The sequence below is a fragment of the Rhynchophorus ferrugineus genome, unplaced genomic scaffold (genome assembly GCF_030347505.1).
Source record: "Rhynchophorus ferrugineus isolate W39M unplaced genomic scaffold, kcgeb_rfMv2 rfM8, whole genome shotgun sequence".
NCBI classification, from domain to species: domain Eukaryota; kingdom Metazoa; phylum Arthropoda; class Insecta; order Coleoptera; family Curculionidae; genus Rhynchophorus; species Rhynchophorus ferrugineus.
In genome coordinates, this window is record NW_027472587.1 from 27,102,730 (window position 1) to 27,130,463 (window position 27,734).

The 27,734-nt window shown below is 33.6% G+C and overlaps 1 protein-coding gene across 4 annotated transcripts in view; it reads left to right on the forward strand.

Moving 5' to 3' along the window:
* brp (ELKS/RAB6-interacting/CAST family member bruchpilot) overlaps window positions 1-27,734 on the forward strand; it is a 272,388-nt gene that overhangs the window by 218,266 nt on the left and 26,388 nt on the right. For all 4 annotated transcript variants that reach the window (XM_076411147.1, XM_076411149.1, XM_076411150.1 and 1 more), the window contains 7 exons: window positions 3,051-3,227; window positions 4,756-4,907; window positions 7,642-7,894; window positions 7,974-8,269; window positions 10,570-11,005; window positions 18,935-19,403; window positions 23,360-23,820. In XM_076411147.1, coding sequence (XP_076267262.1) covers window positions 3,051-3,227; window positions 4,756-4,907; window positions 7,642-7,894; window positions 7,974-8,269; window positions 10,570-11,005; window positions 18,935-19,403; window positions 23,360-23,820 — 2,244 coding nt within the window. The remainder of the gene's footprint in view (window positions 1-3,050; window positions 3,228-4,755; window positions 4,908-7,641; window positions 7,895-7,973; window positions 8,270-10,569; window positions 11,006-18,934; window positions 19,404-23,359; window positions 23,821-27,734) is intronic.

A 27,734-nucleotide genomic window follows, 5' to 3' on the forward strand; every position in this document is an offset into this window, starting at 1 on the left:
ACTTCTCCGGACTGATGTTTCACTAGTGCGTACCAGAGCCACATTTTCAGCGTTACGAGACGTCCTTTGTCTTCCAGAACGAAACCTGTCTGTTATCGTACAGTACTGTCGAAAATTAGCATGCAAACGATAAATTGTGATTTTATGAAGCACTGAACCATTAAGATATTTTTGACGCAATTTCCTCTAAGTGTCAGTAATGGAACGATTATTTTCAATAAATATTGTCACTATTTCTGCACATTCTTGTGGCGAATATTTATCCATAATAAAATTCAGACGTCTACACAACACAATGGTTAAAGCGAAATAGACGACTGGCTAAACGTCACATAACCAAGATGGCGCGAAAATCGTGACTTTTGTCTTACCGTTAATATACCGTATAATAGTTGGAATCCTAAGCTCTCAATTTAAGTAATTGTTCCTGTAGTACCTGGGTACATCCACAATACTTCTCAAAACTTTATTCCGAAATACTTATATTATGTTGATATTACATCCCGCAGAAGATATCCATAACCGATTCCATAAAATTTCTGTATATTAATTAATAATATATAAAATACTGGATATTAAACGTATACACAAGGCTTTGGTGAAACATTGAATTCTTCCAAGAAAATTTTTGTTGTAATAATAAACTTATAGGCATTCTAATATAATTCCTTTAACTGCATATTTTCTACTCTTTTTCTTCTTTAATTTCTTTTAGGATGAAAAAAACGGATTGTTTAACAACAGCAAAATTCCTAACTGTGCTCCTACTTTCATTTTACTTTAATTCATAATCATTCCGTATTCTGTGCCAGTCTTCGTTTATTATTATTACATCTATGAAGGCCGCTACCGCTTATTTCTATTTTTTCCATATTTTTATACCCTATAGGTAGCCCTATTTTGTCTGTTTGACATTTCTATATTATTTTATCCAACTAATTTTATAAACATCCACTTTGTCTTAGACCTGCTTGTGTTTCGAAGGTCTTTGTTCTCATGTTATGGCGGCATTGGTATTTTTACTGTATATTTCTCGAATTATTTAAACAATATTTTTACTTACACCTGCTTGGTAAATGCCTTTTCCATATTAACGAATATGAAGGTATATCTGTTTTTGAATAATAAATACCATTTGCCAATCCTATGGGCTCGATATTTCCGATAATCTTATTTTGACACGGTGGTTATCCGCTCTTCAGTTTTCTCAATACATTTTTTAAGTAAGTTTCTTCTGTACTTTCACTTTATTTCTTAAGTGGCCAATATATATGTTGTTTATGAATGTATGATTCCTGCGGTCAGAACAACTCTTGAAATTCTTCTGCTTTATAATTTTATCTTCAGTTATGGCTATATCTTCTTTTTATCTTTTATGTGTCTATAAATGTATGCTTTTATCTTCTATAGGTTTTTAAAATTTTGTATAAAAGTTTCAGATTTTTTTTCTGTTTGTCTTCATCATTATAAATTATTAAATTATGTTCATTTTTTTGCCAGTTATATCACTCGTTTTACTGTTCCTCTCTTTCTCGTTTTTTTGTATATTGAGTAGTCTTGTGCGTAGTCCACAATGCTGTTTTTTAGTCAGATCTTCTTTTGTTCTGTCACAGACCAATTTCTCTACCTTAAATAAGAAATTGAATTAACTCCAGTTTTGTACAGTTATTTGTCCTCGGTAATATTTTATCCCTCTGTCAAACTTCTGGGTTAATAATTCGGTATATTTTCTGCTTATATTTTGATTTCATATCCCATACCCCACTTTGTTGACTATTTTTATTATACAGCTTCATTGTCCTTTCTTATTGTCAGTAGTACTAAGTAGTGATCACCTTTTTCTTTAAAATAATATTTTTTTATTATTTAATTATTACATTGTTGCTTGTCGTTTCCTACTAACCTACAATTTGTTTTTAATGACAACTTAAATCTAGGTATATAACTAGAAGAAACTATCGGCCCTCCCTCAGTCTCTGGTGAAATAATGTTTATACATATCACTGCTGTATTTTTTATTAACTGCACCTACTTCATTATACAACACTACACAAGATCAGATAACTTGATACTTTTGAGTCTGTATCCTGCTCTGGTACTACCCAAAAGTTGCAATATTCCAATATTCTCATGAGAATGGAGCCTTTGCTCACCCCCCCTTGCAATTCTCTTGATATTTTGACTGACTGTGGGCATCTGAAGGTCTCGATGTAGGTAGTCAGTCCTGTAGTATTTGGGTGCGCCCACAATGCTACTCAGGACTTTGTTCTGAGAAATTAAAATAATATATGAACAGTTACCTTTCAAAAGTACTATAGTATGGCTTCATTGGATAAATTTTACTTAAAATATGCAACTTTAAAACCATAATCCTTTCAACGCACGTCATATATGAATTAAAATTCGTTTTAAACTGAGAGCAAATTTATCCTTCTCATTTTACCTAGTCAAAAGGATACAAAATGCTATCTGATTTGTAATTATTACTAGTCTGTGTTAATTGCCAAATTCTTCGAAACATTACTGACAGTATTTAAAGTTAAAAACCGGCAACAGATCTAAACGAAAATTCTAAGCTAATGCGAAAAAAATTGCAACGTGCTGACGTCATCAATTTTGATGACGTTCTTTGGCTGTTTTACTAGATAGACTATATATTAATATTTATGGAAAACCGAACTTAATTTTCCCGGACTTAAATTTTAACTTACTGTACTGATTTGTACTGTTTTTTAACACAATATTAAATAATTAATCCTAAAACCTACATTATATTGTCGTTAATTTATTATTACCTTATCTAGTAATTAATTTAGGTTGTTTAACAGAAAAAAAAGGAAATTCCGAAGTGTCTGATTAAAACTGTTTTACTGATAATGCTTTTTGTTGATTGAATTTCTGAGCCGTCAAGTTAAAACTGTTTTACTGAACATTTCCTTTATTTTCGTTGTACTATCCCTTAATGACCGCAACAAATCGAACTTTAATGAACTTCGTGAGAAATAAAGTGGGAAAAACAACAACCCCTGACCATCCTACTCCCGTTTCAGACCACAGTTAATCGACTACAAAAGGAACGCGACAGCTTCCAGGACGAGTGCGACAAGCTGAAAGAACGATTAGATCTACAGCTTAACCAGATGTCGAAGGTCCAGAGGGAGAAAACGGACATGGAAACCGAACTGGATGTATTGAAGGAAAGATGGGAGAAGGCTCATATGTTACAGGTGAGGGGAATATAAATATTTTATCGGAAAGGGCATTTTAGTATGCGTACCTAATACCGTATACTGTAATAATTCAAACCTAATATTATTAGATGAATTTGTTCATTTTAAATTTTTCATTCACAATTCCCTTCATTTTTGGTAATGTCAATTCAAGTTTAAAACGATGATGGTCGATCAAAATAAAACAAATCTTCCACCAAGTCAGACAAATTCTTTGTCCAATGTTTTTATCCATTCTAAAATGTGCAATACACACTTGAGATGGACTGATCAACTGTATATTATATGAATATGATGTAGAAGGGAGAGAAAAAGTCATAAAAAGGCATCCAACATAGTGTCAATTGAAGTTCGTTTTAAACTTGGAGCAGAAAATCCCTTCTTATTTTACCTTAGCGAAAAAGAGTTAGAATGCTGTCTGATGCATCAGAACATGTAAGCGAACCAGTCTACACAATTTTAGTTGGGCTGGTGGGCCATGATGCCAAAAATTTAGCAGGATTCTTCAAAGGGGTTATAACAGGTCAATTCCCCCGCCTACCATACTAAAACACATTTTTTACCAAAATAAAAACTAATTTTTATTTTTATTTTTTATTTTTTATTCAACAAAATTCCCTTCAAGGGTGATACACTGATTATAGCGACCCTCCAACTATTCGATACCATTTTTGTAGTACTTCCTTTTTGAAAGTTATTCCATGCGCATCCCAAAATACAGACGCCATAACCTTGCTAGCCGACTATTGCGTTTTTCCACGCTTTGAAGCCGGTTCATTGTGTGCAGTCTACTTGGATTAGACCTCGGAGTGAAATGGTAGAGCCATGTTTCATCCATTGTCACACATTGATGCAGAAACTCAAGTTTATTACGCTTGATCACCTTCAAACACTGCTTCGAATCATCAACTCATCATTGTTTTTTTTTGTTCAAAAGTGAGCTCGCGCGGCACCCACTTTGCACAGAGCTTTCTCGTACCCAAATATTCGTGAATGATATGATGTATACGTTCAGTTGATATATTTACAGTATCTGCTATTTCACTCAATTTCAATTTTCGTTCACTGAAAATTATTTTGTGGATTATTTTAATATTTTCGTCGGTAACATCCTCTTTTGGACTGCATTTACCGTCTTCGGTGCTCATTTCATCACGTCTAAACTTAGCATACCAATCCTTGATGGTTGATTTTCCTGGGGCAATGTCCGGGAACTAGGCATCACCAAATTGTTGCTTCAACTGTATTGTTCCTTTCAAAAAGCAATATTTTATCTATACGGGAAATTCCTTTTTATCCATTTTTTTCACAATAACAAAAGTTGCTTCACTCAAAATGCTGTAATTCACAAACTAGTGATCTGAGAGCTGTTAAATTTTCATCTTTTGAGGGTTAGAGCTAACTAAAAAACATATGGATTTAATTCTATTAACGCCATCTATGTGTCAGGTTGCGGACTTTTCAATTGACCTGCTACATGCCTAGAAGTATGTCAAGGAAATAATTGTGTATCTTAATGTTTTAGCAAAAACTTCAAATAGAACGAGACGACGCCTTCACAGAAATCGACATATTAAAGGATAAATTGGAGAAGACCATTTACTCGTCACAGAAAGCGTTGGATGACAAAGAAAACGTCCATAAAGAACTGGAGAAACTTATGGAGAAATACGATAGGTAAGTAATTATTTCTACATTGTTTTAAAAATCGTTTGATTCACACACAAAGATTCACCAATACAACACTACATATGGTGGACTTGGCCTATTCGAACTTGCCGAAACCATTAATAACAGCTGTCTACCCTCAACAATTAATACGATCGAAGCAGGGAACACAGACTCAAAAAAAATCTGAAAAAAAATTGAGAGAGGGTGGTTTAGAATTCTCGATACATTCACCATATACTCCGAATCCAGCTACCATTTGTTCAAATTTCTGCAAAATTATGGTTATTGCATAAATTGCTTTAAAAAATGTTAAAAATGAAGGAGAATTCACTTGCTTCAGTTGTTAGTGCAGATATCTCAACAGTTCTACAGATTCGGAATTATTGTTTTACCAGAATAGTGACGAAACATTATCGATCAAAATCTTTGATTGGTTTTTGTTGTGACCAATGAACAAATTCGCTTTTAAAAACATGACAAATCTAAATTACCTTCCTCTAATCTATGACATAACTAAATTACAGCTTATCTATTGAAAATGTGTGTATGTAGTCTGTGAGTGGAAAAGGCAGGCCCCAATTAAAAAGAATATTGAGACAATGAAAAAAATATTGAAAAGTATTCGTTTTCTCGCTAATTCAAAACTTTTGAATTATTTTTCCTTTGTCTCACTACTTTTTTTTCATCAGGTTTGAGCGCCGTGAACGTTGATGAAGGAATGTGAAAATAGCAACGCACAAACTATTAATTGTATCAGTTTACTTTAACATTATTATTTTATGTACACAAAGAATTCTGAATTCATTGTTTTGCATTGGCAGAATAAGTCCACTTTATGATAAATTTGACCCTCGATTTTAAATGTTGAATTGCATTATTGACATGCATATACAATATTATTTTTAACTATTTCTGTTGCTCCGAATGACGTCATTTGGAAACATGAATTGAATGTTCGAATTGATATCAGAGACACGTTAGGATCTGGATCCGTGCCAAACAGCAAACCTTTCAATGGTTCAGGTGGTGTATCAATAATAAGTAGTTGGACCTTTCCTGATGTGCAACACATCACGGTTGGCTCATTTTCGAATTTAAGAGTATTACAATGCAGTCATTCCTTGTCCATAGCTCAAATTATTACTTTTGCATAAGCGAATGCTAGGCGGAGGAATGACTGAGAGATAAATGCTTGACTTTCCCGTTGGCCTTGTTGTTCTGTTGCTCTCAGTCCGTTGAATGTGAATCGGCGTGATCGTCTTTGCTGTAATCTTCTTTCTTCATTTCGCTTATCTCGTACATCTTCTGATTCTACTTGATGCAATCGCGCCATTCTTGCACGTGCATCAGTATTATCTTGCTGGATTTGTTCTGCATTTCTTTCGGCTCTTGCATTCTGCATAGCTGTCGCGTGTTTTACGGCCCAAAAAATCCCCTCTATATCGTGTTCGCATTGTTTTCTGTTAAAAAAATTAAATTACTTAATGTTGAAAAAAAGTATAATGTTTTTATTTATATCTTATTTAAATTATATTTCTATTGCCATATTTGTATTTAATTAGCGAATTTAAGGAATGAATAATGACGGTCGTGCAAATTAATAATAAATTTACTTGAGAATTACACTTAAATAGTAAAATAATATTCGTAAACGTATTATGAAAAACATTATAATATTAATGTGCTTTTTAAACTTACCTTTCACAATATTCTTCCTTTAGAGTAATACAGTAGAAATACTCTTAATATTAATAACTAATAATAATAATTACAAACCTGCAAATTTATAATGAATTTAGTGAAAATTTACACGAAAATAATAAAATGATAATTGTGAACGTCACTACTACGATGTACAACAAATAATAATGGCCCAAATTTTTCCAAAAACTGAGTAAGAAATGAGAAACAGTTTATTGTAAGCGAGAGAGAAGAATGCTCCCATCCCTACTCCGTGCCGTTTACGTGGTGATAAGTGACCCCGGTAGACCCCTAACAGGGATAACCGATCAACTGCTAATTGATTCAGTTACCGACCGAAGTTGAAAGTGATTGAATTACTAGTATCACTTTTTGAAAGTAGTGGTGGATGTTGCCAGGGTGAAAATTTAGGGCTGTATGTATTTTTTAATGCCACATAATAAAAAAATAAAAATAAAAGAATTTGTCCAAAAATTTTTTTAAAAAATCTGGGATGAGCCGCCCTGTACTGTGTATATACTGTGAAATTTCATTAAAATCGGTCGGTAAAAGCCGTTTCGGAGGAGTATAAACACGAGAACTGTGACAAGAGATTTTTATATATTAGATATTAATATGTAAAAGCAAAAAGTTTAAAATATGATGAAGTTAAAGTTGGAATAATGTGGAATAATTTCAAAAAATCCTGAAATTTTTTTCAATACTGATATTTGTGATTGGTGTGTAATTTCTATTCGTCCTCACTTTTCGGGGCATATATAACCCATATTTTCTTTGCGATTATTCTTTGAAATACATGGTTGATAACCAAATGTTCATTCATTCAAGATAAATAAATAACAATATATCTACCAAAAAGTCCTCTTTTAGACTTCCGTATAACCATGAGCGTGAACACGAATTCCCTCATTTCTTACAAATAAGAAGTGCCAGAAATGGAATAAACCATATATTGGCAATAATATATATTAGTTCATTATTTTTGATGATATTATTATTAAAACACAAAAATATTTACTAAATTTTGTGATTTGTTTAGGTCCCAAAGCGACGTTTATCGCCTACAAAACAAATTGGACACTGTCCAGGCTGACAAAGAAAGATTGGAGATCGAAATCGAGAAGCAACAGATATCTGTGTCGAAATCCAGGGAGGATCAACGGAAACTACAAGAGGAAATCCAACGGGTCCAGGAGATGTACGAACGCACCTCGATGCAGCTGAACAGAAGCAAGGAACTTGAGGACAAACACAAGGAGGAGATTGAACGTGCTAACATCGACGCAGAGATGGTTTGTATTGTCTCAAAATGTTTTTCGTTAACGGTAACAGTGATACCAGTATATCAGGATGTTAATTTCTTTGAATTAGATCCGAGATCGATACGAGAAGACACAAATCGAACTACGAAGACTGCAAGGTGAACGGGAGAAACTCTTCGCCGACAACGAGCGCATGCAGTACGAGATCGAGCGTGCGCAGGCCCAGAACACGAAGACCCAGAGTGCCTACGACAAATCGCAAGAAGAAATCTCCAGGCTGTCCATTGAGGTGGAGAAGCATCGAGATAAACACGACAAGCTTCAAAACGAGTTCCGGAAAGTGGTAGCCGAGTACGACCATCTTCGAGAATCGACGGGCGGTTCCGGAAGGGACAGATTCTCCAGGTAATGAATAGTTTATGTTATATAGATCGTGCTGCATCCTACCATGCCAGGAAATGATATAAAGATATGAAAAGGATATAAAGAAGAAAATTACGTAAACACGTTTATTTTCATTCATCATCATTATCGATCTATAACCGAACTTGGGGGAACTGTCTACTTCTCAACCAACACGCTGTTGTCGCAGGATTTGGCCGCAACTGTTCTAGCCAATGTCTCCTATTATTCAAATCTATTTCTATGATTTTGGTCTATGTCTTTTTCAGAGCTGTTTGATGTATATCCATCCCAAAGGTGAATTTTTTCATAGAAGTCTGAGAAATTAATTCACTCTACATATGACAGACATACCTAAACCATTTCAGAAAGGGGCATATTTTAGTCTAAAGTTCCTATAGCTTAGCCGTTTCGGCATGTTATTTCGCCGTTAGCTGTGTGCCAATTTATTCTCCTGTATTATTAATACCAAATACTTGCATGTATTCTAAATGGATGTTGCAAAAATTTACAATGACGGATTATCTGGCAGTTATCAATATTTTGGTATTTTCTTCATTAAAATTCTCTAACTATAAGGCTTTGCTGGGCATAGTAGATCATGAAGAATGCAAAAAGTATTTCAGTGGATATAACGCTATCATCAGCGAACACGAGTTCGGTTAAGTAATTTGTAGCGTTATAATTATTAAAAGTATTTACATTATATGAAACAAGTCCTATTTTACAAATAACAGATGGGGCAAAAGTCCCTCTAACATTTTGATTGCAGGCCACGTCAATAAACAGAACAGTCGGTTTTGGGAAACACAGAACCTTCAATTAATTAATGAAACATTAATTCATCATTGCATCCGCTAAAAACAACCGTATAGCGTGGTATTCATGCTGGAAACATTATTGGTCCCTATTTTTGAAAAGGACCAAGGCTACTGCCAAGTTACTGTTACTGCTGAACGGTACCAAGACATGATTCGAAATATTCTTGTGCCTGAAATGGAAAAACAAGGACTAGAGGACATGTGGTTTCAGCGAGATGGGACAACACTACACACAGGTCATTCAACAATTCAGTTATAAGGTCAGATCTCCGGATTTGACAGTACCAGACATTAGCTAATGGGTTTTTTTAAATCAAAAGTTTATGTGAATAAGTCCCAAACGATTCAAAGTTTTAAAGACAATATTCGTCTCGTAATTGAAGAAATTCAGCCTCAGATGTTGCAGGATTTCATAAAAAATGTCTTGAGAAGAGCCGAAAGTTGCATAGCGATTGCGCTCACCATTTAGCGGATATAATTTTTCAATCATAACGAAACAAAAACGTAGAGACCAAATAAACTAAATAAACTATTTGTGAAAACCAAACTTACTTATCTTTTGATTGAGCAAAGTTATCGGCAATCAAAATAATATCGAATGAATAGTGAACGATTCTTCCGAAATTTCACAGAACTATTGCGAAAAAACATGGAATAAGAGACCGACATTTTTCGAGACCAGCTGCAACAGCTGCGACCAATCATCAACTATAACGAGATTTAATAAAAATATTAGAAGTCCTGCAGCATCAACAAGGAAGGAATAGACAATCTCCCTTATTCCAGGCGCTGATTATTGACTTAATATTACGATGATGATGATATTATTGATGTGGTCGAATAAAATAAAAAAAGATAGTTTAAAACCTACCAACAATATAATGCATACGGTATTTTCTTGTGTCAGCTTGGTCTTATACTTAAAATATGTATATAATATAGAGTAGTATATAACTATAGAAATACACCAATCATATGCGCGGTTCTTAGCATATCAATTCTAATAAACCACTAAAAAGAATGGAAACACAATACAATACATTTTATTAAAATCATATATATATATATATATATATATATATATATATATATATATATATATGTATATATATATAATGTTTCATGGACTGTTACCATTTTAACGCGCTTCATTGCATACATAATACTAGAGACATTCAAGTTTAAAGCAATACTTTCTTCAGAAAGACTGAAATTATTTTTTTTGGGGTAAATGGAAGATATGGAACCGGGAACAAAATATTAAAAACAAGATATTGAAAGAAGAAAGAAAGGCGAATAAGTGGTAGAATTGTGGCTTTACCGAAAATGAGCCCAATTATCATCAATCAAAACACAGCATATATAGCGCACATGAGAATAAAACGAAATTACTTTTTCACGAACCCCTTATTTATTAACAGAAAATAAGAATTATTTATACTCGTATATTTACTATACTTAACGTTAATGCTCTTTTTACAGATACGAACGTGACGAAACACGAACCAAAGAAGAAAACGAACGTCTTCGCTCCGAAATCGATCGGTTACGCGAGCGATTGGACAAAACGCTCGGCGATTTGGACAAGAGCCGAAAAGAACTCGCCCTTGTCGAAAATAGTCGAAGCAAATACGGTTTCGAACAGGAGAAAGAAAAATCCGCTGAAATCGAACGTCTCAAGGACGATCTTCAACGGACGCTTGCCAACAATCAACAACTGGAGACCAAGATGCACGAAGCCAGCATGCAACTGGACTTGGCGAGACAGGACGTGTCCAAAGCCCAAGCCACTCAGGACAAACAACGCATGGAGTTGGAGAGGGCAGTTATCGAGTTGGAGAAACTTCGAGATCGTTACGAGAAACTGAAAGTACAGAGTGAAAAGATGGAAAAGGATAATGAAAAACTCAGAATGGAGGTAAACATAAAATTATTGTAACCATTTTCTTGTTAGGTTTTTAGAAAATTAATTTGTATTACGCCGTTGCATGTGTAGGAAAGTTCGTCGGGTCGGTCGGTCGGTCGAAATGTGTGGCTGCCGCTGCGATTATTTGTCAGAACACTCACTACTATTTTTGGAAGGAATTTGCACGGGAACTAAAAACACTGGTTGAATCAAAGTTGTTTATTTTAACTTACGATTGATACATGTGGTCGATGGGAGAATTGACAGGATATTAGGTTAAGTAGAGGAAGTACGGTAGCGCTGTGGAAGTGGTACTGTTACAAGGGGACGGTGAAAAGAAAAGAGAGCGAGACGTCGTCGTGATGGTCTTTTATACCCTGGAACTGCATGGTACCAATCCACCGGCGTTGCCAACCTTTGTAGTTGTTGATGGTGAATTGGTGGTGGCCTAAAGGGTCGTGGCGGTCGCCACATAACTCCCCTCCTAGTGGAACAGCCGTGGAACGTACCTATATGTGGTGCAAGTTCCGGAATGCACCCGCAATCACGCAAACAAACGCCCGGGGACTGCTGATGAGATGGGGATCCCAACCTGAGCGAGGAGTTTTACGGGATCAGCTGCCATCGGAGTTGTAGCAGGACGTCGTTCGTCTTGGGGCGTTTAGCTTTGTTTGAGGGTACCTATAAGTGGGTTACGTGTCCCGTTTCGTGATGCCAGGGTGTTCATGTGTTGCTGGTATACATGATGGGCTTCTGTGGTTTTCGTCCATCAGGCTAGTCTCGTGGGATGTCGTCGACCACGTGATGTTGATGGGTTCCGTTCCTCGTGCTATCCTTCCATGTACGTGTCAAGCACCTGTCGAGTGGCTTATGTTGAGTTGATTTACCTGTTAGGCACTTTGATCACGTCGGGGTCACCAATTGTAGGAATGTTCGTCGGGTCGGTCGGTCGGTCGAAATGTGTGGCTGCCGCTGCGATTATTTGTCAGAACACTCACTACTATTTTTGGAAGGAATTTGCACGGGAACTAAAAACACTGGTTGAATCAAAGTTGTTTATTTTAACTTACGATTGATACATGTGGTCGATGGGAGAATTGACAGGATATTAGGTTAAGTAGAGGAAGTACGGTAGCGCTGTGGAAGTGGTACTGTTACAAGGGGACGGTGAAAAGAAAAGAGAGCGAGACGTCGTCGTGATGGTCTTTTATACCCTGGAACTGCATGGTACCAATCCACCGGCGTTGCCAACCTTTGTAGTTGTTGATGGTGAATTGGTGGTGGCCTAAAGGGTCGTGGCGGTCGCCACACATGTATTCTGATTTTTCAGTTTTTGTATTCAGGTTTTTCATCTAAAAAAGGCATCTATTGAGAAGTATTAGTACAGTATAAATTAATTAAAATATATTCTGTCATTTTGCATAACTTTTTCCAATGTTTCCGGCCATATGACGATACCATGTTGAAAGAATGATAGGTTTGGTAGGCATCTAATAATCGATCCATTTTCGCCTTTCTTCTGCATTTCACAACTGTGTTTCAGCTAAGCCATGTTGCATCGATTAAAGCATGTAGTAACTCCCCAATCGGGCTGTAACTGTTACGAATCACTGACGATTCGGGACGGGACGGAATTAATACACAACTTATGGCCTTGGAACAAAAGAGGAACTTTATTTTGATCCCTGGTAATTTATACCCACTCGATACAAGTCACAGCGCCCTCTACTAACTTTTCTTCCTCCTTTCTATACTGGCTCTTGTATCGAGACAAGTCATATATTTAACACTCCCCTTCAATTTAAATGTACTATCTAACTTAACCTAACTAAGATCGTAAACAAAGATTACAAAAGTACATTTAAATTGCCAGAACAAAACTATTACATTGTACATACAAATTTGTTCAAACTTAGAACTATTTTATTTCTACCTTGCGAGAATTTTAACTTTAATTAATAATGTAACCAAATGAATCTACACAATTAAGTGATAAACAAACGTAACAGTCAGTTTTCTACTTAAACACAATTCTCTCCTTGAACAATCATAGAAATAGTCGCCACAACACTGTCCAATTTAATATCGATTTTATAGTTTGTTCTTGGAATGCCAAATATACACTCTTCGATTGAATTTCTTCCATGCCTCTGGGATGCTTTTATCAAGTAGTATGAATCCATTAAAACTTCCTAGTTGATTACCATACCAGTCTTCATAACTTGTTCCTTCAAGTCCACTTCTGCCTTACATGGCCTATGGTCTTCTGGTATCACTGAGGTATCATGACTCATTGGTCATTACTATCTCCATTTTCTGCTTCTAATATTGTACTCAATTTTAGTTTTCTCCAGTTTTCTAACTTTATCACCTTCACTTATTACTTTCAACTCAAATCATTCACTAACATTATTCTGCTTTATGAGCTTTCTTCTGTTCTTTATCTCTATATTCCGAATCAATTATTAATGGGTGTTCACTTTTGTTTTTTTCTTTTCTTTTAACATTCTTCACAGTTCCCTTTGTTTTATTCTTCTTGTCATCTAGACGAGATTCATCATCAAATCCTAATATGTTTGTTATTTCCATTACTATCAAATTCATTATCACTCCATTTCCAACTCGAAATCAGAAGTGCTGTTCGTCTTTATCATATCTTAAATAATTTTGCTTAGGGCTTTCTTCTTCGTCTTCGGATAAAGCTTCAGCTATTGGTGTCTTTTCTGTTGAAATAAGCAGACAGTAGGCGACATATATCTCATGGTCGTCTAATTTCCTTTCTCTTGCAAAATTATCTGCATCGGTTTACTCACAGATTCTTCTTTGGAATTTTATCTGCTCACCTTATATTGGTCTCTCTATATATTTTCTAAACAGTATATCTTTAATTATTTCTTCACTATTATCCATATTGAAGTTTGCTTCCATTGGCTTACCAAATTGGTCTGTTTAGATGTGATTTTGTAACTGACGAAACTTATATGCCTTTTAATCTTCTATATATTCTTGTACCCTAGAATTCCTCAAGCAGTTAAATTATATGTTTTTGGTGAATCTTTAATCTCTACTATCTTCTCTCTTTCCATTCCAATAAACTATTCTTCTTCTTCATAAAGACAGAAAGAAAGTTTCAGAATTAAATCCTCCGATTTCCTGTTATAAATATCTAGATCTATTTTTCCATTTATAATACGAGCGTCAATTTGATGTTTCTTTCACTTTGGATCCAGTTGTGTTGAATTGATATTTATATCAAATTCTAATGTTTTCTAACTAAACGCTTCTTCACTACTAATTGGTACATTAATTACAATGTTTTCTTTATCCTACTGATAATTCTGTTGGATCCCATATTACTAGTTTACTAGTGCTTCACTAATCCTTGTATATTATACACGTGGTTGACCTTCCAAACTCTTAACCACTGCACCACTATTTACTACATTGACTACAATGTTTTCTTCTATCCTACTTATAACTCAAGATCACATTTTTCTAGTTTTCTGGTGTTCCTTCTGATGGTCATTGATCTTTGAGTGCTCTAGTGCTCCGAAATTAATTTCCGTCTGTTGCATACAGCCATCTTGTTACTTCCTCTTTCCTTCGTGTATATATAACTATATATATACTATACCGAACCAAACACTTTTTTCCTAATCTCCATTCCCCTGCACTCTCCGTCGTCACCCTACTACTTCTCATTTACACCGAGAATTCTGGGCCCATAACCTATTACAAATCACTGACGATTCGGGACGGGATGGAATTAATACACCACTTATGGCCTTGGAACAAAAGAGGAACTTTATTTTGATCCCTGGTAATTTATACCCACTCGATACAAGTCACAGCGCCCTCTACTAACTTTTCTTCCTCCTTTCTATACTGGCTCTTGTATCGAGACAAGTCATATATTTAACAGTAACATCATGCTGAATGTTGGCCTTTTTGCAACAATGTATCAATCAATATATTCAAGCTGTTGTATAGCTTGCTGATCGTATTACTCGTATATTGAATGGAAGATCTTATAACCACGAGTATTTCCCTTTGGTGTTGATGTGAACGGCTTCTTGATCCTCACTTTATCTACTTGCCATTATCGTAATAGATTCATTTTCCATCGCAAGTTAGAGTATACCGATGAAGCTATGAAACTGCCACACAGTGTGACGTAGTTGCGGTATATGGACAAAATTCGATATTTTAAAAATAAAAGCACCTATTCTAATTTTGTAAACGGTCTTTAATAATTTAGTACATGATCTAACAATATACTAAAAAATATTTTGTATGTTTTTACTTAATATACAGGGTGTCCAGGTATTGATACGAAGCAGTCATATCTCAAAGGGTATATTAGTTCTAAATTATCCAGAAAAAAATTAATATATCTAAATCGGTCAAAAGAAGAACCTGGAAATTATTTGCATTGTGTCTAATGTTCGCAAGAGCGCGCAGCAGCCCATCACAGAAGATTTTCTTGGTGTTTTGTTTTGTAAAAAAGTTTTAAAATATCGGCATTTGCAGTTTACAAGAAAAAATACATATTTTTTCAATTACAAGTTTGAAAAAATTGTCATGGTAAGATTTGGTGTTAAGATATTGATTAAATATTAATAAGATATTGTAGATTGAACCCGATTAATTCCCGAAACCAACTGAGAAGCAAACTGTAGCTCTATAGTTTTGTTCCCTAACTCAGTTGCGCTTCTTCTTTTTTTTTTAACTGAGGCCTCCTCAAAAAGAACCCTGGGTCTTCCTTTCGGATTGAAATTGGAATTAGGTAGGCCTATATACAAAGATTGTGTTTCCTTGTAAATTACTAAAAGTCGCCATTTATATCATTATATAATCTTGAGTTATTCTTCGGTTGACGTGTTTTAATTTCCATCTAACAACACTGGAAACCCATTACTGTATGATTTTCAAATACAACTTCAACTGTTAAACTGTTTATAGGTTTCTAACTAAATATTCCGTGGAAATAAGAAGTAAAGTCTTTTCGTGTCAAATATTTCTACATTTTTAAATACCATTGTATAGCAGAGCGAGCGTTTATTTCGAGAAAATTTCGGAGAGTTTCGTCTTTTCCCAAGAGCACCAAGAAACTTCTCCCACAGGACTATAACGTGCCGAGGTTTTTCATTAGAAGGCATAATTCAAAAAACAAGTAAAATGTAGAAGTGTTACGTGTTCTAATGGTTATTTTAGCGTCTCATGGCATATCTAAGATTTACTAACTCCATCTATATATACTATGCGTAAGGTACCTGTCTGTTATATATTATTTAAATCAATAGGATTTTTTTCCCATTATATGGTATAGTTCGGGAATCTAAGCGGTTCAATTTAAAAATTATTAAAAATAATATAGGTCTGATTTTCATAGAGAGAAAGATTGAATAGAAATAATAAGAACTTTGGATGCAAGCAGTCTCATTAAAAAAGTTACTCTCTAACGATTTAATCTATAGTCACGGATAACATACGGTTATTTCCTGGAAAAATTTATTGCAGCTTATATAATAACTGTAAAATCCCGAAGGGTTAAATGTGAAGAATAATTATAATATGTTTGAAGACAAAAATTAACCATCTTGCGAAATACCTCGATCTATATTCGTGAATCAACTCAACATATAATTTAGATAACGAAAAAGTCCCTAAGCAGAATGTCTGACCAAATTACATTGAAAGAAGATCGACTAATGATGAGAACAAGTTCCATAACAAGAAGGCTAATGTTTCCTATAAATTAAAAAGAGGAAATTACAACGAAGAACTTTTAACAAAAAATTAAATACAATGTCACAAATGACATTTGTTATCAAACAGAATACCTCCAGAAATATTTTTAACATTCCTGAACTATGTGGAACCAAATCATATTTATTCTGCTACTTAGAACGAATAGTAAAATAAAATGTTAACGAGTATGTAATATGTTTTTTAATTGACTTGGAAAATGGAGGAGGTTCAATGTTCGCCTGTATATACATATATTTTAATGTATGTTCGCCGATTTCTCCGTCAATTTTGGGCCGATTTTCAAAATTTTTTTTACTCGAAAAAGTGCACTTCCGAGGTAGTCCGGTTGGAAATAAGTCAGGATTTCTTAGGGGAAGCGGGGAAATCGAGGAAAACACTCAAATTTCAAAGGCACGTGCAATGTTTTCACATATTTTTATCTATAATAATCAGATATTTGTATATAATGTTATTGCTGAGCTGATGTGACGGAAAATCGGAAGTCGTTCAATGCAGAAGCCGTCCAGTTTGCATTTTAAACACAAACTATAGTATATATAACATCGTATAAATATTATACTCTACTGCTACCATGGTGTAATGGTTAAAGCGTTTAGCTGCCTAACGGAGGTCCCGTTGTTAGTTAGAATTTGCCAAATCACCTAGACTAGGTAGCAACCTAGGGCTTGAATCGGTCTTTAATTTCAATCATTGTTTCTTTATTCCTACTTTTTCATATACGGGCTGCACCTTTACTTGGCCTACCTATTGTAATATTAAATAAAATAACTGCGTATTTTTTTTGAGCAAATATCTAACCACTAAAAAGAGAAAAATAAAATATTTTTAACAAAAAAATTTAACCGACTTCAAAAAATAAATAATAACTCACTAAAATGTAAAAAAGAAACTTAGACTTTTAACGAGACCTCATACAATACAAGAATAATAATATAATTTTGTGTCATAAACACAAAATTAAAAAGGAACAAAACAAATCTCTAACATAACTATTTGGGCACGGTACCGGCTTCAAACTGATATTAATTTAGTTTTTAGGGTAAATGATGTGGCTCGGTGAATGGAGGTAAAACGAAATGAAACAGTGGTGTTTACATGATGTGACCGTTATTTATTGACAATATAAAAAAAATGTTAAAAATACAAATGATAAAACGGACGGCAGCGGAGTTACCTGTTGACGAGGCTTGGGCAGTCGATGGTGGCACGTCTAAACCAAACGAGGGTTGAGCACTGAATGACCGAAATACCCTTCAATAATATCCCAGATAAACGTCTCGGGGTTGCCGCCAGCTATTCGTTGTCGGGTTCCAGTTGGCACCCCGCCCGTGTTCAACATCTGGGATTATATTTCTGTGTATTTTGTAGACCGTTATTCCACGATGTAAAATTCGACATGCTCAAGGTCGCTACAAGTTATTACGGTTATTACGTAAATATTTTATGTTAAAACCTTCTGTTTTTGTGTTAAAAATGTATTAATGTGTAATAAATGTTATGTGTAAAAATGCGTAATAAATTAAGTTTGATTATTTTTTACATTTTAATGAGTTCCTTATTTATTTTTTTGAAGTCGGTTCAATTTTTTGTTAAAAATATTTTTTGTATGCTTGACTTATAAAAAAAAGATCGTTATAATATTTAACATGTTTGTTTGGAATTTGACAAAAATATTTTGCATAAATAAATGGAAACGAATGCCCATGAAGCACATGACTATTAGCCAAAGTTCTTGATGCTGGACAGAAGCCATTTAATTTGTATTTGAAGTTGACGAATTGCTTATCGGAAAATGGAGCATGGATGGATTTTCTGTTACCAATGTTTATAAAGACAAGGTCCCTTTTTGTCTGGAGACAAAAGAAAAATCAGATCATCCAACATTAAATTTGGATAGTTTTGTTTGATACAAAAACAATTATAAGTGCTCTTGGGTATCATCTAATCATAAATATTGGTCAGATTGTTTAGTCCGGAATAGTTCTAAAATGACAGCTTTTAATTTAAAATGACACACTGTGGACAAAAATTTAAAAATAATGATGCTTAAACAATAACTATTTCTTAGGCACTGCATAATTGCCTGTATTTCTAAACTTTATTCTTTTTTGTGCTTATTAATTAATTTAATATTAATTGAATATAAAAATATGAATATTAACTTTCTAGGTGGCCCAAGCTGAAAGAAGACAAACTCTGGCCGCCGATAAAGTTCGAAACGACGAACGACTGGAAATCGAGAGATTAAAAGAGAAACTGGAGAAGGCTATCCAAGCTCGGAACGCCACCGAATTAGAAGCAGGCCGATTGGCCCAAGAACTGGAGAAATCACAAATGCACCTGGCGAAGGCCCTGGAAACGAACGAAGCCACCAAGATAGAGTTTGAACGGATGGCAACAGAGTTGGCTAGGATGCACGAGAGGCTCGAGAGGGACAAGTTAGACTGGAAGACGATGGAACAAGAACGCGATGTCCTGCGAGCTGAGATTCAACAAGTCCGTACCGGCATGGACACTCAACGAAGAACGATGGATCATCGGACGCAGGAAACGTTAATCAAATTGCAACAAGAGTTGGCGCAAGCTAACAGGGAACGAGAAAAGATGGCGTCGATGCTGGATAAACAAGGCAGACAAGGTATGTTATATTACCTTAAATAAAATCATAGTAAGGTTACACGTGTATGGGAAAGAGGAGCAGCTTCATAAAGTTTTTATATATCGTTTTGTGGAATGTTATATCTTTTGTATATATATTTCAATATATTACAGATTATTTTACATAGATAAAAGAAGGATTAAAATCACTACTTTTTTATAACATCTTTATTAATACGTTTAGCACAATCTTAATTTACAATTAATTTATTACTACTTTCCCTATGTGCTTGGATTAATTAACAAGCAAGACGAGTGCGAGAAAATACATCAGCATATATTCCTCAATTATAAAATTATAATTATTTATTAATTATTAATATTTAGCTATAGTTAAATATATATTAAATGTATATACTTTAAATAGGTTCGTATGGTTTTGTTCGCTTCAATCTCCTGACATCCTGCGCGCTGTCCAGCAGTTGTATTACTTCCACGTTAGTATGATTTAGTAATCTTCTTTCGTGTTTCAAGGCGAAATCTTGGATAACTTCGCAAATCCATTTGATTTCCAGATCATCGTGCAGTTCTTCGTTGATTACATAGCGATAGGCATTGGTAATCAATCGAAGAACCTTGTTTTGACAGCGTTGTATAACTAGCTGATTTGAATTTTTAGTGCAACCCCATACTTGCACTTCATAGGTCCAAATTGGCTTTATAATTGTATTATAGATCAACCTCTTTGATTTTAGATCAAGTTGAGAGTATATTCCGACTAACCAGTATAGTTGTTTTATTTTGGTTCTAATGTGTTTTGCTTTTTGTCTGACGTGATGCTTCCAATTTAATCTACCGTCAAGATGGATTCCAAGGTATTTAGCTGTATATACCCAAGGTATTCTGCTTGAGGAATCGGGCATCCATTGAGTTTTTTATTATCTTTCAAGTTTTTATTATCTTTCGTCTATTTGTAGATTTTGTTGACTGCCACTTGCACTTTTTCTATTGCCCTAGGCAGAGGTATATCTTTTGCCAATCACTATTTATTCCTTATAATTATCCCTTATAATTTTTTTAAGTTTAAGTCTCCTTTTGCCAACTATGAGTTTATCTGGACTGGGCCTAAAGTTTAACGTCGGCTCCGAATCACGGTCCTTAGCATTAAGCCTACCGACTGGCGAGTGACCAACTTTAGAAATCATCCCAGAAGACATCCGGTCTGTGGATCATTTTCCTTGTCGGATTTTACACTCTTGCCTAGAACATTCACAAATTTTAAACAATCACAATCATAAATTTACGACCATGCCCCAGCAAGATTCCGCGGCTATCTCAACAGTAAGACGGTCCCCATCCCCTTTACCACTGCGCCACCAAGCCGGCTTATCGCTTATAATTATTCTATTCCAGAAAGAAAATAATTATTTTACTTAAAAACAAATATATAAAATAAAAATGAAAGACTTTATCTATCTAGAGATGTTCAAGTCTGATGACTAGTGAACGTGATGACTGCTTTTCGTGTCGGTCCTTCCGATAATTTAAACGAAATATCATCAATTCCAAGGATCTTTTAAGGAATGAGTTTGTCAATTTCCATAGTAACTTCAATCTCTCATTGAAGAAACCAGTTTTATAGCTAATTCAGGCTGATGAACAAGTCTTCTATCAATTGTAGATTGTATTATATGTAGTACGATTATTATTATATATTTATATTTATTATATATTAGTTTAAAATATTATTAATTATATATTAGTTTAAGACTAGACTAACTTTTTGTTGTTTTGTACGTGTTTTGACACACTGAACATTATTATTTATAATTAACAGTTATTTCTACAAAATGTAACCTTATATAAGATGCTTATTTTTGTTTGTTTTGTAAATATGATATACAATGGATGTAGGTAACTTATAATACAACGCTGTCATATATCTCATTTGAGTAGACGCTCAACTTAATAAATCCGCTTTTTCCTGAATGACACGACAGCAATAGGCCATCAAGCTTTTCACTATCATGGCAGTATCCTGGTTAGAAGAATGTCGTCTACATTCACCACTTAGAGTTGATTATATTCATCTATGGATAAAAATTCAGCTACTGTATATTTATAGTCTGCTTAAGACGGTAGTAATTTCGAATGATCCTACCTTATGTTTCTATATCAACAATATTGTTTATCCATATATATTAAAGCAATGAACAAATATATTAAGGGTTAGCTCCTAACATAGTTATAATTTACATACAGGAATTTTATTTTATCCTCATTTGTTCATTTTTTAATAGATATTTATTAATATTTAAAGAATATATAATAGAAAAAATATTTTTTAAAAATTGCAACCTAGTTATCGGACACCAACAAAAAAGAAAATTCTTAATCTAGAGAAAGGCTTCTGTCATGCAAAATTCAAGCATCTTATTGTAAAATTTTTGCCTGTTCGAAAAAACATTTTTTTATATTTTTTAAAAAATATTACAGATATTTTTAAATAATAAAAATAAATTTTTTAAATTGTTATAGCTTTACCTTGATACAATAGAAGAGTGTGTAGAGAAAGCTCACACCAAATTTCAAGTAAATATGTTCAGTAAAACTTGAGATATAATGTCACTTTAAACAATGATACTTTATACTATATTAATATTGTAATTAATCTTTACAATTATGAATTTAATTCCTTCCTATAAATTGTCCTTCTCTATAAATTGTCGTTGTGAGTTCCTGCAGGTATATGTTAAGGTGCAAAAGTCCAAATCGATGAATTCAGAGATTCATTATTATTTTAAGTTTCTGAACATCATAATTAATAAGATCTCAGGGAATATATATATATATATATATATATATATATATATATATATATATATATATACAAAAAAGGGGAAGTTCTATGCTCGACTGTATATATTTTTTAATATATGTTCGCCGGTTTCTCCTTCAATTATGGACCAATTTTCAAAATTATTTTTTATTCGAAAGAGTGCACTTCCGAGGTGGTCCTACATGTACCAAGTTAGTATCTGAGGGGGGGAAGGGGGCAAATCGAGGGAAAACCTCAAATTTCAAAGGCAGGTACAATATGTTACGAAAAATCGGAAGTAATTCAGTGCAAAGGTCATTCAGTTCGCTTTTTAAGCACTAACCATATCATAGGAGAAGTTCTAGAAACATGGTAGGCAACTGTTTCTGTGGTGTAATAGTTAGAACGTTGAACTCACACGTGGAGGTCGCGGGTTTGACTCCCGATAGAGCAGTAACTTTTCTTTTTATATTTTAGTTGGAACATTTGTTAAATCACTTAGACTAGGTAGCGGGCCCCAGTGCCCGAAACATTCCTTACGTTAATTTTGTCTTTATTTTTTCTTTATTCCAATTTTTCCTCATACAGGCCTTAATTTTACTTGAGCTATCCTTTATAATACTTAATAAAATAACTTCGTAGTTTGGTGAACTAACACTACAAGGAGAAAACTAAAATGTTTTTACACAAAAATTTGAACCGGCTTCAAAAAATAAATAAAGGCTAAAACTGGCTAAAAAGTAAAAAATAATCACTTAGACTTTTAACAAAATATGTACGAAATAGAGCTCTCAAACAATACAAATATAATAATATATTGTTATGTCATAAACACAAAATTAAATTAGGAACAAAACAAATCTAATTTAATATAACTGTTTGGGCACAGTACCAACTACAAACTGATTTTTAGTTAGTGATTACAAGGATGCTAGTTTAGATCATTATAAAAGAGCTATATCTCTGAAAATAATTCGAACTTAAGTCCTCTTAAGAGCGTTTTCTTCAAGGTTTAATCTTAGATATTATAGATTTATTCATATACTCACTTATATAGTTAGATATATATTCGAATATGTTCAGTAATTGACAGATATTATTGAGTTAAAACTAAAGAAATAATAAATAATTTTTTAAACTAACAAAATTATATTACTTATTGTTATTTTCTATTTTAGGAGAATCCATAGAAAAGCAAATAATTAAATATGAAGCTGATATCAAACAATTGACAATGGAAAGAGACCAATTAGTTATCCAACTGGAAAAATCGCAGGACATGTTGATGAACTTCCAGCAAGAACTGAATCACAGCGAATCGGAACTAGAGAAGCACAAACAGGAAGTCACGAGATTGAAGAACGAACAAAAGAAAATGGCGCAGGATGTCGAGAAAGGCACGAAAGAGGTCCTGGAGAACAGAGACCGAGAAATCGGCAAGTTGCAGCAACAGTTGCAACAAGTACAGAAAGAGAGGGACGGTCACAAACAGAGAGCGGAGAAAGCTGAGAAACTTCTCCACGAATCAGGTGCCAGAGGCGACTCGGAACTGGAACAATGGAGGAATGTCATTGAGCAGGAAACGAAGAGAGCAGATCAGGCTGAGAAAACATCGCAAGATTTGCAGAAACGCATTCAGGTACTTAATTAATTCTTTTTAATCATATTTTATACTAGTCGGTCTCTGCAGTTGTTCAAAATGTCTGACTTTCTGTTTGCGAACATAAAATGATACAGAATAACTCTTGTATAACAAAATTTACTGTTACTAAATTTGTTAAATTTCTTCTACTAAGATACTCTATATAGAAGAGGGGGATTATTTCCAGACCAATTCTTGTGAATGGTTTCCAAAACTGGAGACAACCACCTGATATCTGAAATATTAAAATACTTGAAAATGACGAACTCGAACTTTTTTTCTACAAGATCATTATCATTAAATTAATTTATAATTGTTTTAATTATTATGAATTTTGGGAGGTTTTGTGATGTGATATTATGACGAGGCTTGACAATAACAATGGTTCATTCTTTCAGGTTGTTTCTTCAACTCTATTATGATTCCTTTATATCTTAAGCTATCTTCTTTTTCTCAATATCTTCCATCGAGTTCAGTGTTATCCAAGAATTGCCTTACTTCGATATTAACTTGATAGTAGTCTTTCCTCATATCTTGTTGCGAGTTTCTTAATATCATCTATGACAGTTGCAAGCTGAAGATCTCGGTGTAAGTAATGGTTCCTATAATATCCAGATGTAACCACAAGAGTTCATTTCAAGAGGATTTCATTCTGAAATACTTGTATTATATTCATATTACTTCTCGCAGGACATTCCCATAACTGAATTCTATAGGTCCATATAGGTTCTAGTACTTGCTTGCACAGCAGCAACTTATTTTGTACGAATAATTTAGATTTTCTGTCAAATAAACAATATATTTTTCTGCAGTTCAACTCCTTTTCTTTTCTTTTTAATATTCTTCTTTCAACAAAATTCAAACCTACTTACTTAGCATTATTTTTGTATGCATAATAGTATTATTCATATTTATTGATATATGAACACTTTGGTTATAGGTGATTTCGATTCGCGCTGATTTAGTTTCGTTGACTTTTATTCTCCATGTCTAGGTCCACATATTTAAATTATTACGTGTGTGTTGCAGTTTTCTGGTTGCTTCTTTACTTTTGCCCCCATAGCAAGTATCGCACTGTCTTTAGCAAATGTAGTCATAGTAACATTCTCTTCTAGGAGTAAAGAGCATGATCCAAAACACTATCATGCTTCCACCTGCTTCTGTTTCTATCACTATTGAGCAAGCTTCTTCTTGTTCAAGTCTAAATATCCTGATTGAGATGTAGGAGTTGCTTGTATTGCTTCGATACTCCTTTTATGGAGTCTATAAACGATTCTCTTATTCCAGACTCAATCGAAGGCTTGGCTATGCTCAAGAATGTAGCTGAGCAATTTTTTTCTCTTCGCACGCTTTTTCAATGATGTCTGTGCTTCTATGTAGCTGGTCAATTGTTGAATATTTTTTAAGAAAAACAAACTGAAGTGAAAATTTTACATTTTTTCTACCTATTGCCTGATTAGTTTTAATCTTTATAACAGAAAATTTTTGGAATAATTACTGTGAGTAGTGAAGTTAATACGTGAATTGGCGTTTATCAGTATTGGAGCGAAGTAGCTGTATTATCCAATTGTTACTATTTACAAAGTTTTAATTAAATGTTGAGTTACTGTACCTATAAGGACGCTCTCTTTACTGCTATTTAATCGGTAATTTTAATCCCTTCAAAATATTTGTTCTGAATAATTTGCATATAAATCAACTTAATTCAAGTTATTTTTTGGTCCTCTTATCTCCATCTACTTTTAAAGGAGAAATTAGCATAATTGGCCCTTTTTGTTTTCCAATGAGGTTAATTACAATCACTGCTGCTGGCACAGATTAATTGTCCACTGTGCGTAATGCTAAAAGATAATGACATGATTAAGAGACAAAAGTAAGCACAAATATTATTAATTATATTAATCAATAAGTTCAAAATATACGTTATTGTTATTCTAATTAATTGTCCCAGTGCCTACATCTCACTATTTAAAATCCACATTTCATAAACAAAACTGTAAATTATAGTTGTATAATGTGAATTTTAAGTAGTATATGTATACCAATGAGGTTAATTACAATCACTGATGCTGGCACAGATTAATTGTCCACTGTGCGTAATGCTAAAAGATAATGACATGATTAAGAGACAAAAGTAAGCACAAATATTATTAATTATATTAATTAATAAGTCCAAAATATACGTTATTGTTATTTTAATTAATTGTCCCAGTGCCTACATCTCACTATTTAAAATCCACATTTCATAAACAAAACTGTAAATTATAGTTGTATAATGTGAATTTTAAGTAGTATATGTATACCAATGAGGTTAATTACAATCAGTGATGCTGGCACAGATTAATTTTCCACTGTGCGTAATGCTAAAAGATAATAACATGACTAGGAGACAAAAGTAAGCACAAATATTATTAATTATATTAATTAATAAGTCCAAAATATATTATGGCGGTCAAGAACGTTATTGTTATTTTAATTAATTGTCCCAGTGCCTACATCTCACTATTTAAAATCCACATTTCATAAACAAAACTGTAAATTATAGTTGTATAATGTGAATTTTAAGTAGTATATGTATACCAATGAGGTTAATTACAATCACTGATGCTGGCACAGATTAATTGTCCACTGTGCGTAATGCTAAAAGATAATGACATGATTAGGGGACAAAAGTAAGCACAAATATTATTAATTATATTAATCAATAAGTTCAAAATATATTATGGCGGTCAAGAACGTTATTGTTATTTTAATTAATTGCCCCAGTGCCTACATCTCACTATTTAAAATCCACATTTCATAAACAAAACTGTAAAATATAGTTGTATAATGTGAATTTTAAATAGTATATGTATACCAATGAGATTAATTACAATCACTGATGCTGGCACAGATTAATTGTCACTGTGCGTAATGCTAAAAGATAATGACATGATTAGGGGACAAAAGTAAGCACAAATAATATTAATTATATTAATTAATAAGTACAAAATATATTATGGCGGTCAAGAACGTTATTGTTATTTTAATTAATTGTCCCAGTGCCTACATATCACTATTTAAAATCCACATTTCATAAACAAAACTGTAAAATATAGTTGTATAATGTGAATTTTAAGTAGTATATGAAACTGCAGGATATAATAATATTTAAAAAATATTAATTAGTTAATCCAATGATTTGCTACGACGTTTTAAATAAAACTAAAGCAATATTATCATCCCCATTCAGATACATTCACTTTGTCAAGAAAATAACAAGATTTTTTAAAAATTAATTACGTCTTGCATTAGATATGCTTAATACAATCTTAATTCACAAATTAATTTATTACTACTGTTCCGTTATACTTGCATTAATACACAAGCAAGGCGAGTATGAGATTAATACATCAGTATATATTTCCTAAATTAAAATAAAACTAATATATTTAAGCTAAAATTAAGGTCACTCACACTAAACAAGTTCGTGTAGTTTTGTTCGTTTCAATTTCCTACTTGTTGTCCAGTAGCTATATTGCCTCCACGCTGCTATGATTTAGCAACCTTATTTCATGTTTTAAGGCGAAATCTTGGGTCACTTCGTGTATTCGTTTAATTTCGAGGTCAACGTGCAGCTTTACGTTGGTTACGTAGCATTGTAATTAATCGGAGAACTTTGGCTACGTTAAATGTAACCCCATATTTGCTCCCCATAGGTCTCTTTGATTTCAGGTCAAGTTGAGAGTATCTTCCGACTAACCAGTACAGTTGCTTGACATCGAGTATAATCTGCTCTGCTTTTTGTATAACATGATGTTTCCAATTTAACCTACCATCAAAATATATTCCGATGTATTTGACTGATTCTGCTTGAGGAATCGTACATCCGTCAAGTGACATAATTCGCCGCAACGCAAAATTGAAGTATA